We start from the raw sequence: 12163 nt of genomic DNA on the forward strand, positions 1-12163 counted from the left end.
CTGATAGTGCATGCAAAGTGGACTTCATAGGGTGTTCGGCTGACTATAGTGAGACTTCAGATCATAGGGAGCATAAATTATTCTCACTTCTTTTCATTTTAAGCATTGCATTTAGCAGTAACTGTGAGGGGTTTGAGTATGACAAATGATACAAGTCTATGTATAATACACTTTTAAATATAAACGTAAAAAATGAAACATTTATAAAAAAAATATATATTGTAATATTCACTACCATTCAAAAACTTTTTTTTTTTTTTTAAGAAACTATTACTTTTAATCAGCAGGCATGCAATAATTTATCAAAAGTGAGAGTTACAAAAGATTTCAACATTTTGAGTCCTGACAGAAATAAATGATTTTATATATATATATATATATATATATATATATATATATATATATATAACATTTGACTATATTACTGATTTTACTGTATATTTGAACAAATGAACACAGTTTTTGTGAGCATTAAATCATACTTATTCCAAATGTTTTGAGTGATGTTTTGTAAACATACACTTGCATTTTTTGAAAGAATTGAAAGAAATTAATACTTTTGTTCAGCAAGGATGTGTTAAATTGATAATAAAGACATATTGTTAGAAAATATTTGTATTTTGAATACGCTGTTCTTTTAACTTCTATAAGAAATCTATAAAAAATCTATATATACGTATGTACATATATATTAAGCAATACATCTAAACGAGTAGAAAGAGAATAGAAAACTGTTGTTTTAAATTTTAATAATATTTCACAATATTACAGTTTTTTCTCTCTCTATTTTTGTTCAAATAAATGCAGCCTTGATGAGCAAAAAATACGTCTTTAAAAAAGCATTAAATAGATAATTAACCCAAATATTACATTCTGTCATGAATTACTCACCTTCAGGTCTTTCCAAATCTTCATCTTAACACTATTAATTCATAATAGTGCTACTATTACTTTTTTCAAAAATGTAAAAAATCTCACTGACCCCAAAAGTTTGATCTGTCATGTATACTGTATTATAAACGTACATTTCATGATATCTGAATATACGAAGTATCATTTATGTATATAAAAATTTGCATGCAAGTCTGTGAATCAGAATGCAGCAGCCGTGCTTCATCCCTTCCCCTTTCCTGAGAAAAGGAAAGAACAAATGAACGGCTTTGGCTGCTCGAGGCTACAGATTAGGTTGTTTCTGGGTTAAACGGACTGCGTGAAGACACGTCTTTAAGCTTGTAGGTTGTTGCTGGGTTAAACGGGCTGTGTGGAAACAGTCGTCTGTTCAGCTTCAGGACAGAACAAGGACAATCAGGGCACACGTACTGTAGGACTAATTGGGCTTGCAAAACCGTCAACAATCAAAAGGTGTCTTCCATAAACACTGTTTGCTTATCCACCCTTCATGTCAGAAATGTTAGTCTGCTCTTCACCATCCCCCTCTGTGCATATAGAGTAAGTAATCCAAACGTGCATATGACGGTTTAGCGTCCTGTTGTACTTCCATCAGAATTTGACATTTATAAATAACAGATAAGCCAAAGGAGAAAAGAAAATATGGGTTGTGGAAATTAATGAGGTGCAAACACCGGCTGAGTGAAATTCAGAATTCAGTTCATGAGTGCGGATCTGAATTGAATTGGTCACGCTGCAGAGCATGTCGGGGTGGAATTTGATTTGGAATGACAGGAAGAGAAATGCACTTAATTGTAATTCAAAGAAATTCAGTACAGTCACATAGCAGATTTTCTTCTACACACACACAAAACTGCATAATTTATACGATAAGCCTGCTTTGTGTTGTTTGTATCCCTTTTAAAGACTTTGGGGTAAATTGGAGCATCCTGGAAAACGTTGGGGATGCAGTTCATCAGAGTTCATAAAATGAAAGTTCATTTTAAACATAATGAAATCTTAAGTAACACACTTAAGTAATTCATTTATTGATGAAATTAATGGTAACACTTTAGTACATTGAGAGATTCTCAATAATAACTAGTTGCTTATTAACATATTGGTTGTTTATTAGTACTTATAAAGCACATATTCTGCAAGATCATATTCTATATCCCTTGTCCCACCCAATACCTGAACTTATCAATTACCTTACTAATTATTGCTAAGCAGCAAATTAGGAGTTTATTGAAGCAAAAGCCAGAGTCAATTATTTTTTAATGGTGAGAACTGAAGAAACTAAGACTAAATTAGAAGTAATTATTGATATATGATTTTCTGGAATTACCTAATATTACTGTAAGTTTAATAACTCATGATGAATAAGTCATACTGAACTGTGCTCTGCCATTCAAACGTTTGGGTTCAAAAGATCAAAAAGATATTTTAATGCTTTTGAAAGATGTTCTTTGTGCTCATGAAGGTCGGATTTCATTTTAATCTAAAATAGAGTGAAACAGTAATATATATATATATATATATATATATATATATATATATATATATATATATTTATATATATATAGAAAGTCAAATAAACAGCATTTTGCTGTCACTTTTTAATCAATTTAATGCATCTTTGTGATTGAAAGCATTAATTTATAAAAATAAAAAAACGAATGAAAATATATCACTAATCTCAAACTTTGAAAAATAGTGTATTATCAATAAACTACACTTACAGCCATAATATGACTTTATTTGAATGTCACTACATTTCAGTTTAGATTCAAATATTCCTTTTTCAATTTCAAAGACATTCTTTTTTCAGTTCTGAATGGCCCCCAAACTCAGTTTGACACTGACACGTTGTCTTCAGTTACAAGCGTTATCATGGGAAATGTGTGAAGATGTAGTAAACAAAAGCCTGTGGAGTACGATGGAGCAGTGGAGCAGTTGAGCTGGACCGGGGCACGACGGCCTTTAGCTGTTTCTCTCTCAGGAGAGAATTTGTTTACTTGAAATGTTCTCATACAGTTTGTTTACTCTTGTCTTCATAAAGCTTCAAGCTAGTCTGAGACTCTTCTCTAGAGGAATCCATCACACATTTTCTTTTTCTCTGTTTATAGTCCACATGTGCTTCATTTCATGTTTCACGGCAGATTTTCATGCTTGTACTGTATGTTCAATCCAGTTGTATTTTCATATATGACGAAATGTTTCGTAATCCAGCGGTCTCTCCGCTACTGGTCTCCATTCCATCATTCACCAAATAGATCACCGAGGGGTAAAATCACTGAACACTTGCGCAACTCTCGCTCGAGTGTTTAAATATTTGCTGTCAGTCTTGGTTCAGACATGTATAGTGAATCCCCCCCCACCCATATAGCTAATGACTTGACTGAAGTTTTATGTGTTTCACAGTGCCAGTGGTATGGATGCGCTGAAGATCGAGGAGATGGAGAAGATGTTGAAAGAGGCACAGCTAGAGAAAGCTCGACTCATAGAGTCCAGAGTAAGTTGTAGAATCAATATACACTCAATAAAGTAACCATATTCATCTTTCTTTGGCTCCCAGTCTTGTCTAATAACCTCTGCTCTCTTTTGGCTGAAGGAACGAGAGACTCAGGCCCGTAAACTCATGCTAGAGGAGGAGAGAAGAAGAAGAGAGGAGGCGGAGAAGAGACTGCAGGAGGAGACGGTGCACAGACAGCAGCTGATAGAGAAGGAGGTGAAGATGAGGGCCAAAAACTTCTCTCAGGTGAGGAGTTGCAGATCGAAATGTGATGAAAGTCCATTGTGATTCTACAAGGACTGCCAATTTAATTTGGTACAATTGTTTTATTGTATATATAGGTTTCTGGATATGAAAAATGTTTAAAGGTTTTTTTTTTTTTTATGTTTCAGTTTATGTATATATAATACACTTGTGATGTGCTTTGTGGAACCACCAAATGTACTATAATTGTATATTTTTGACAAAGTAAGAGGGATCCTGAACATTGCTGGTTAATTAGTACTGCTTTGAATAGCATAAACGTAACAGAAGTTTACATGTAGTCCATAAGAAAATATAACCAAAAAATATTAACATTTTGTTCAAGTTAGTAATATTTGTTAAATTGAAATGAAAACATTTGGAAGATTCTGCAAGATATATGTAAACTAGTGACCATATATAATCATTTCATTCAAATTTACTTACAGAAAGTGACATTTTACGATCTAAACTGTCATAAAAAGGTCCAAAAAAGATTTTCAGTTTTGTTAAAATTGTTTTATTATTATTATTATTATTATTATTGTTGTTGTTGTTGTTGTTGTTGTTGTTGTTGTTGTTGTTGTTATTATTATTATTATTATTATTATTATTATTTAGTATGAATAGTTACATGAAATTATTAATCTTTTTCCATTATGTTATTCAAGATAATGACAATTTTGACCCTTTGCCACCTAAAAAAGATAAACTAATAAAATAAAATGTAAATAAATGAAAAATGAATGAATGAATATATATGAAAGAATTTCCTGAAATTAAAACCATGTTCATCTTGGAAGATGTGAGTTCAAAACATTTACTTTATGAAGCCAGTTTTTTTGAAGGAATTTTGGATAAAGAGTTGATAGTGAAATAAAACATGTCTCATGTCAAAACAAAAATATAAACCACTGGTTGTTGATTTCCAGGCCCGCCCGATGACCCGATACCTGCCCATTCGCAAAGAGGAGTTTGACCTCCGTTCCCACATCGAGTCCTCGGGTCACAGTGTGGACACGTGCTACCACGTGATTCTCACCGAAAAGATGTGCAAGGGCTATCTTGTCAAGATGGGAGGGAAGATCAAATCCTGGAGGAAGCGCTGGTTCGTCTTTGATCGCCTTAAAAGGACGTTTTCCTACTACGCCGGTATGTGCACCGCAGCGTCGCCTTCCAACATCCTCCTTACTGTGCACTATGCTAATGCCGCTCGGCGAACGTGTCGTTACGCTCTCGTCCCCCTGAGGTTGGGGAAAGAAACGAGGGCAGAACAAAGAGTGGATTGTGGGTGAATCCAGCAGTGGGGGGATACGGATAATTAGTAATTCTTAAGCTCACAGCGGCTGCCATGATTTCCGATAGCCTCGGGTTAGCTAGGGGCATACAAATAACCAGAAGCCCGTCCGCATGCTATCTGATGCTGATGAAATCTGCCGCAATGCTGAGGAAATCGTGCTCATCACCCAGCCGTGGCGCTCGGCAAAGCGTGAGCTCTCGCTCTTTATTTCTACGCGGGCTGAAAATGAAGGGGTCACATCGGTGCTACCAGATCATTATTCTCGAGGGGAGCGGGGGATTATTTGTTTTCGAAACCAGCGCTGTGCAAAACATTGTGCTAATCACTAGTTTTCTCTTGTTTTCCAGTAAAAAAATACTTGGAAATGCTTGTTTTCGGAGAACACACTGGCTTTCGCTTCTCGAGTTAATTCGTTTTCAAACAAAAACACCGCAATAAGATACTTATTAAGAAAAGTGTTTTTCTCGGTTTCTCCTGTCCGCAGATAAACATGAGAGCAAACTGAAGGGCGTCATCTACTTCCAGGCTATCGAGGAGGTTTACTATGATCACCTGCGCAGTGCCACAAAGGTACGATCGAATAAGAGCCCTTGGTATAAGCACAGCTCACATCTCCCGCTGTTTTTCTGCTCTGCCCTCCTGTTGCACCATTTCATTTGATCTTTTTCCGTTAGCTTCTTCTCTTTTGTCTCTTATGCTGTAACTCTGCTGTCAATGTTCCCCACCCTTCTTTTTCTTCATTCTTTTGCTTTGCCGACTGTTTTCACAGAAAGGATTTTTCAATCTGAATTTGACAAACGTACGTATCCCTCTCCACCACTATCGCACTATCCTGCATGTTTGCCTAAGAGGAAATTGCTCTAATCCGTGCATTTTTTCACAGACTTACTCCCTTGTGACTCATTAACATACCTGGTCTTGTATTGTTTTATAACTGGACTATTTGCACCTTCACTTAGCGGATATTTGTTTTTGTTTTTTTGCAGTTACTGAGGATGAGAGTATAATGTAATTTACGACCTGTGTGCGTTTCCCTTAAGTGTTTATTTACTACTCCCACCTGTGGTGAGATACTAAGTATGTGTATAACGTTATAGCCCCACAGAAGCAGTTGGGTGGTGTATTATACCCCATCAGCTTCACATTGTATAATGCAATAGGTTAACGGGAAGCCAAAATATAATTCACTCTTTGACAGTGTCAGGATCATTTGAAAATATTTGTATATCCATTGCATGAGTGGAGTGCTCTTTAATAATGAGTGTTTAGGTTTAGGTTTTGTTTAGAAGTATTTAGCACATTTTAACAAGCAACTCCTGCTTTAAATACTGTTTGCAGCTGTATTAGAATTAGAGGTGCTAATAATTAATTATTCATTATTAATTAAGTGGTATTTTTCTGGGAAATGAGTGCACGCTGTTGTCTGTGCTGCATGAGACGTAGGAGCTTATATAACAGGTTCAAAGTAATCGTTCACAATTATAACGATAGTGTGTTAAAGTGTAATGTGACAACAAAGCTGTTAAATCAATTAAATGGGCTTATTAACATTTAAAAAAGAGATGAAAACACTGCCCATCTTTATTTTTTATTCAAAGTCAGAGTGTCCAAACAGACATTGCAGCATTTTTATACAAATATATCTGTCACTTGATGGAAACTGGCAAAGTACTATGTGCCAACATAACAGTGATGAGACCTCATCCTTTAAAACCATGAGCAAATCTAAACAAGGTAAAAGGAAATACACCCCAGTCTACTTTAAATGCATAAATATGTTGACCATAATGTGTTTGTGAGGTGAATTATTGAATGCAGAGAGCATAAAGCCATTAAATTTAAAATACCTGCATTGCAAACAACATCAGTTTTACTACATTAAACATTAACTTAAGTTCAAAATCAAATCTAAAAACATTATATGAAACATATATACGTGTTTATATTTGATAAAGTCTGTAATATTACATGAACCACATAATAATAGCTGTGCATTGTTATTAATACTTAAAAATAAATGTTAATTATATTAAATTATACCCTTTGGATGCATTAAAATGCATTAAATTACTTTCAATAAAAAAAAAAGATTATTATGTTTATTTATTATTAGCATATTATTACATTAGCATAATCACTTTAATTGTATTTTGTCTCTAGTTATTATTAATATGTATAAATATACATGAAACAAATATATTACAAAATTATAAATAACACCATATTTTAATGTCTTGCAAAGTATAGAATCCACACAATAAATTGTACATGCAAAAATATCTTATCCATACACATTATTAATAATAATTGGAAAATTGTGAAGCTATATTAAATTAATACCAGTTGGAGAGAAATAGCAGTACATTTCTTACGTTTATTTAGTTTCATTTTTAAATGATATCTATTTGTATAGTGGCGTTAATTGTGGTTAAAACACTGCATGTGGTATTTGTGGTCCTCCACGTGATTAATTCATTTAATTAGAATAAAAATTAATATCGCTAATTACTGAAATTAGACATCCCCTAATGGATATATAGCAGCTAATGCATATGCCTTAATAAGTGAGTAGTAGATAGACTCCACACATGGCTCCCTCACTGATCTGATTGTCTTTTTGATCACAGAGCCCCAACCCCTCCCTGACCTTCTGCGTGAAGACGCACGACAGACTGTATTACATGGTGGCCCCGTCCGCAGAGGCCATGAGGATATGGATGGATGTGATAGTGACAGGAGCCGAGGGCTACACGCAGTTCATGAATTGAGACAAAACCCACCGCTACTCGCTGACCCAAGTGTCAAAACGGAAACCGTTCGGCAGGGAGACTTCACATGACCCAGACCTGTTATTCCCATTGAGAGGAAAAACTTTTATTTTGTTGCTTCCTTTTTTTGTCTCCTCCTTTCCTGGAGATGTTATATATTCACTCAGATACACAGACAGATATCCACCAGAGGCTTTCCATGTCTGCCTGGATTGAAAAAGGGAGAAGACAAAAAGACCCGATGAACCAAACCTGCAGGTGGTGGCTCACTCACCATAGACGAAAATGCCTTTTTGCCGTCAGAGATATTTTTAAGTTGCAGTTTAAATTTAACTTTCATTTCAGTTTGTCCCATGATTTGTCTTTTCAAACACGATGGGGAAAATGCCAAATGCCATCAAGCCATTCTGGAATAGTGTTGCATTAAATATTTGATGGGATCGACCGACACAAAATGATGAGAGGATATAAATGAACTGCAGTACATTTAAATGATGTTTTAAATTAAATAGAGCATTAAATTCACATTTAAAAATCCGGTATCACTAAAACAAAGACTTGATTCACCAAAGCTCACCTACCAGCTCAGGAGTCTATATTTATTGTAGAGGGATATCAGCGACTCCTGTCCAAGTGTATCCCACTGTGTCTCTGTGTTCCCAGCTCATTCTTTTAGATACAGAACCACAAACTCATGCACACACACACACATACCACATACAACAGTAGAGTATATTTGCCAAGTCCTGACAACTTGATCTTGTGATTTGACTCCCAAGGGAGGCAGCCATCACCTATCACTGCCAGCCTACGATAGTTTGGAATAATTGCCACAAACAAGAGAAAAAGAAACAACATCAGAATCATGCAAGTCATGCAGTGCCTTGATATTGACCCATATTTGTCAATCTTCGTATCTGAACTGTTACACTAGTGAAAAACAGCTGGAATCACAGTCGTAAGGTGCGGTCACATGAGCGAAAATTTGAGGGTCGTAAAGGTCCTTCATGAGTTGTTTTGAGATGTATGAAGTACAGCTCACACAGAAGTCAAAACAAGCAACTCAGTAAATTCGCATGATCAGCTTGAAGTTGTTTTGACATATGCTTTGAAATCATGCAAAATGCCAGATTGCATGGATGACTTTTAAAATTCGCCTGCGAAAATTCACTGAACAACAGTAAATTAGCGAAAAGTTAGTGAAAATACATAGGCAAACAATGCCAATTGCCTATGTAAAATTTGTAAACAGATTTTTTTCCCCCAGAAACAACAGTACATTTGTGAAAATGTAGTAAAGAATGACGTTAAAAAAAAATGCTAATTAAGGTACAGCTCATGCAGAGGTTACATTCAAAACAATCAAGTTTTCTGGCTTTGTGTTGGTCAGCACAGTAATTCACTTATCCTACTTGAATCAGTTCTGAAATCTGCATTGGGAAACTATTCACCATCATGCAAAATTCCCAATTAAACTGATGCCTATTGAAATTCGCCTAGAAATTCACTGACGAATAGTAAATTAGCAAACAAAATGTAAAAAAAAATCTAAAACCTAGGCAAAAAATTTGAATTGTTTGCTGTCAATAATGTAGCGTCCATAAAGTACAGCTCACACAGAAGTCACTTTAAACTAAGTATCTTTCAGTTGGTTGAATTCACGTGACCATCTGAACCCTTGGTGAAATCTGCATAGAGAATTTTCATCGTCACTCGACATACATGGATGTCTATTGAATTGACTGGATTTTGCCTGCAAAAATTCGCTAAACATCAGTAAATTAGCAAAACATCAGCAATATTTCTCAAGCCCAAAAGAGGTCAAACCAAGCAACTTTATGTTGGCTGAACTCATGTGACCAGCTGAAGCGGTTGCAAAATTTGTGTTTGGAAATCTTTCGCAATCACATGAAATTCCAGATTGTGTGGAAATCTAATTGAAATGATTGGATTTCACCTGCAAAAATTCATTAGGCAGTTGTAAATGTGACCGCACCTTTATTCCATGTATTGGGTTTTACTGTTTTAAGAGATTGTGAACTGACACGTACTGTAATTTAAAAAAAGGTGACCTATTTAAATCAGTCTGATACTGCTTAAATACAAATTAGGGAGCTATTTAAATGGTTTATCAGCTCTTTAAGAATTATTGATGTTTTACAGGCAGGCTTTTATCTAGTCTGTTCCACCTTGTGTTAGTTTGGGGAAAAATAAAATGTTTATTTATGGATAGCGATGTTACATCTACGACACTGTTAAAAAAAAAGACCAACATTTTCTGCTTTCTCCCGAAACCAAACTGTATGTTGAAATGAAATCTACAGAGAATTGAAACCAACATGAATAATTAGTCTTCATTTTGCGTGTAAGATGTCTTGAGTACTATCACAGAACTAGGTAAAAACAGTGTTGTAAAATGTTGAACATGAATACATTCACAGTTTTCCTTATTTATGGTGTTTTTGTGTTTATTTGCCTAATTATGATCCATGCTAACACTTGCGGAGAAGACTTTAGCTCAGAGGTCACAACCAAACTCGACTTCAGATGTAAAAGGGCAAGTAGCCCTCACTGCTGTAATTAACACTGCAATGCAAGCAGAAGTCTTGCATCACAGCTACTGTGTTGTTTTCATGACACCAGACAAGAGAGCAGCATGCTAAATTAAAAACCTATTGCTAAGATGTGCTACGATAAGGTTAACCCAAGAAAGTTTGTAGACCAAGTTTATTTTGGTTGGACAACACCCTAGTTAAACAGTTTCATAAATGAACCTTGGAATAAATCACTTTAGAAGTACAATACACTGCTGGCAGTGTGTGAAAATACTAGTTATTTTCATAGTTCAAATATGTCATACTCTTTGAGGGCATTTACGCTTAAATTCAAGTTCTCTTGGTTATTTTCAGGGTCTCAGCAGGTTTAATGAAAGCAAATGCAATTTTCCTAAATCAAGATACATTTACTTAAGAAGCAAAATGACATAAGTCCTGTCTTCTGAAAAGACTTTGAAATGAGTTTGAGAAAATAAATAAATAAATAAATAAATAAATAACAAACAGCCAACTGGCTCAGAAAAAAAGGGGAAATAATTTTTAATACATGTCAGATATTTGTTCTTGTTTTAAGCATTGGCTAACTTGCGTGATTGTTTTCAATTCCTTAGAATATATCTAATATATATATATATATACACACACACATATATATATATATATATATATATATATATATATATATATATATATATATATATATATATATATATATATATATATATATATATATATATATATATATATATATATATATATATATATATATATATATATATATATATATATATATTGATTTAAGGATGTTTAGATCTATTTTGGAAAACATACTCATTCTCATTTTTTCCCCAGTGCATGCAACATTTAATGCCATGATTTTATGAATTTAAGACTTTTTAAGATCTGCATAAACCTTGTCTTTTGGACTCCAGGTGGACTCATATATTTAAATATATGGGTTATTACTAAATATGGAGCCATGTGCTGAAAGGCAGCCCTAAAAATAAATTCAAAGATATATTTTAACTTGGACTTTATTATGATTTTAACACTAAACATGGGGAAACTGCCTTTCAAATCATATCACTAAATATGCAGCCATTTTCTGCAGGGCAGCCATTAAAAAAAAAAAATTCAATCTCTTTAGAATTCAAACTTTGAGAAGTTAGTGAGTATCAGTTCAGTCTTTGAGCAATATGTAGGCAATACATACTGAACTGTTTGGGGTATACTGTACACTTTAGTCTCTCTGAAGTGAGTTGTTTGCTGATGCAATTTGTTGGGATTGTTTGCTGAAATTATTTGGTAATTCCTATAACGCTGTGAAACTGACACCGCTTTAGTGGGCAGCAGTAGGAGAATATTCTCAATTAGCATTCTAACATGATATTACTGAAGTTAACAGGCATTTTAAAATATGAATTCCTTTTGCTAAGCAGAGATATCAAGCATCTGAGTGGTTTGGAAACAGTTTTTGACTGTGCTACTTTTAAACACTCAAGGGGGAAACAGTATACAGATGTTATTGAGTGTTACAACAGCAAACAGAAAGTTTGAATGCAGCATTCATGTGTTGGCGATAAAATCTTGTTTAAAACTTAAGTTACTAAACCAGTAGGAGAGTTTAATTAATCCACACCAACATATCAGTTCTACTTCTATTAAAATATAGAGTGATCTGCTGCAATATTGTAAGAAATATGCATATTGGTAGATGTGTGCTTTTCCCCAAAAAATATATATAATTGGATTGGGAAAGATTTAAAACTTGAAACCAGGATTTAATATTTGACAAATATGCACTAATGATATATAGCTTATTCTTTTAAGTGTATGTAAAGTAATAATAAAGATAAATAATCACAGGACACAAATGTTTCTGATGCAGAAATTG

General features: G+C 34.3%; 1 protein-coding gene across 12 annotated transcripts in view; it reads left to right on the forward strand.

Moving 5' to 3' along the window:
* phldb1b (pleckstrin homology-like domain, family B, member 1b) overlaps window positions 1–10164 on the forward strand; it is a 68831-nt gene extending 58667 nt beyond the window's left edge. For 8 of the 12 annotated variants that reach the window (XM_052576082.1, XM_052576086.1, XM_052576088.1 and 5 more), the window contains 6 exons: window positions 3313–3403; window positions 3503–3649; window positions 4579–4798; window positions 5431–5516; window positions 5716–5745; window positions 7574–10164. In XM_052576082.1, coding sequence (XP_052432042.1) covers window positions 3313–3403; window positions 3503–3649; window positions 4579–4798; window positions 5431–5516; window positions 5716–5745; window positions 7574–7714 — 715 coding nt within the window. In that variant the 3' untranslated portion in view covers window positions 7715–10164. The remainder of the gene's footprint in view (window positions 1–3312; window positions 3404–3502; window positions 3650–4578; window positions 4799–5430; window positions 5517–5715; window positions 5746–7573) is intronic. The other 4 variants (XM_052576085.1, XM_052576094.1, XM_052576092.1 and 1 more) reach the window with 1 other exon arrangement.
* Window positions 10165–12163: the final 1999 nt, after the last annotated feature.

The sequence above is a fragment of the Carassius gibelio genome, chromosome B15, assembly GCF_023724105.1.
Source record: "Carassius gibelio isolate Cgi1373 ecotype wild population from Czech Republic chromosome B15, carGib1.2-hapl.c, whole genome shotgun sequence".
NCBI lineage: Eukaryota > Metazoa > Chordata > Actinopteri > Cypriniformes > Cyprinidae > Carassius > Carassius gibelio.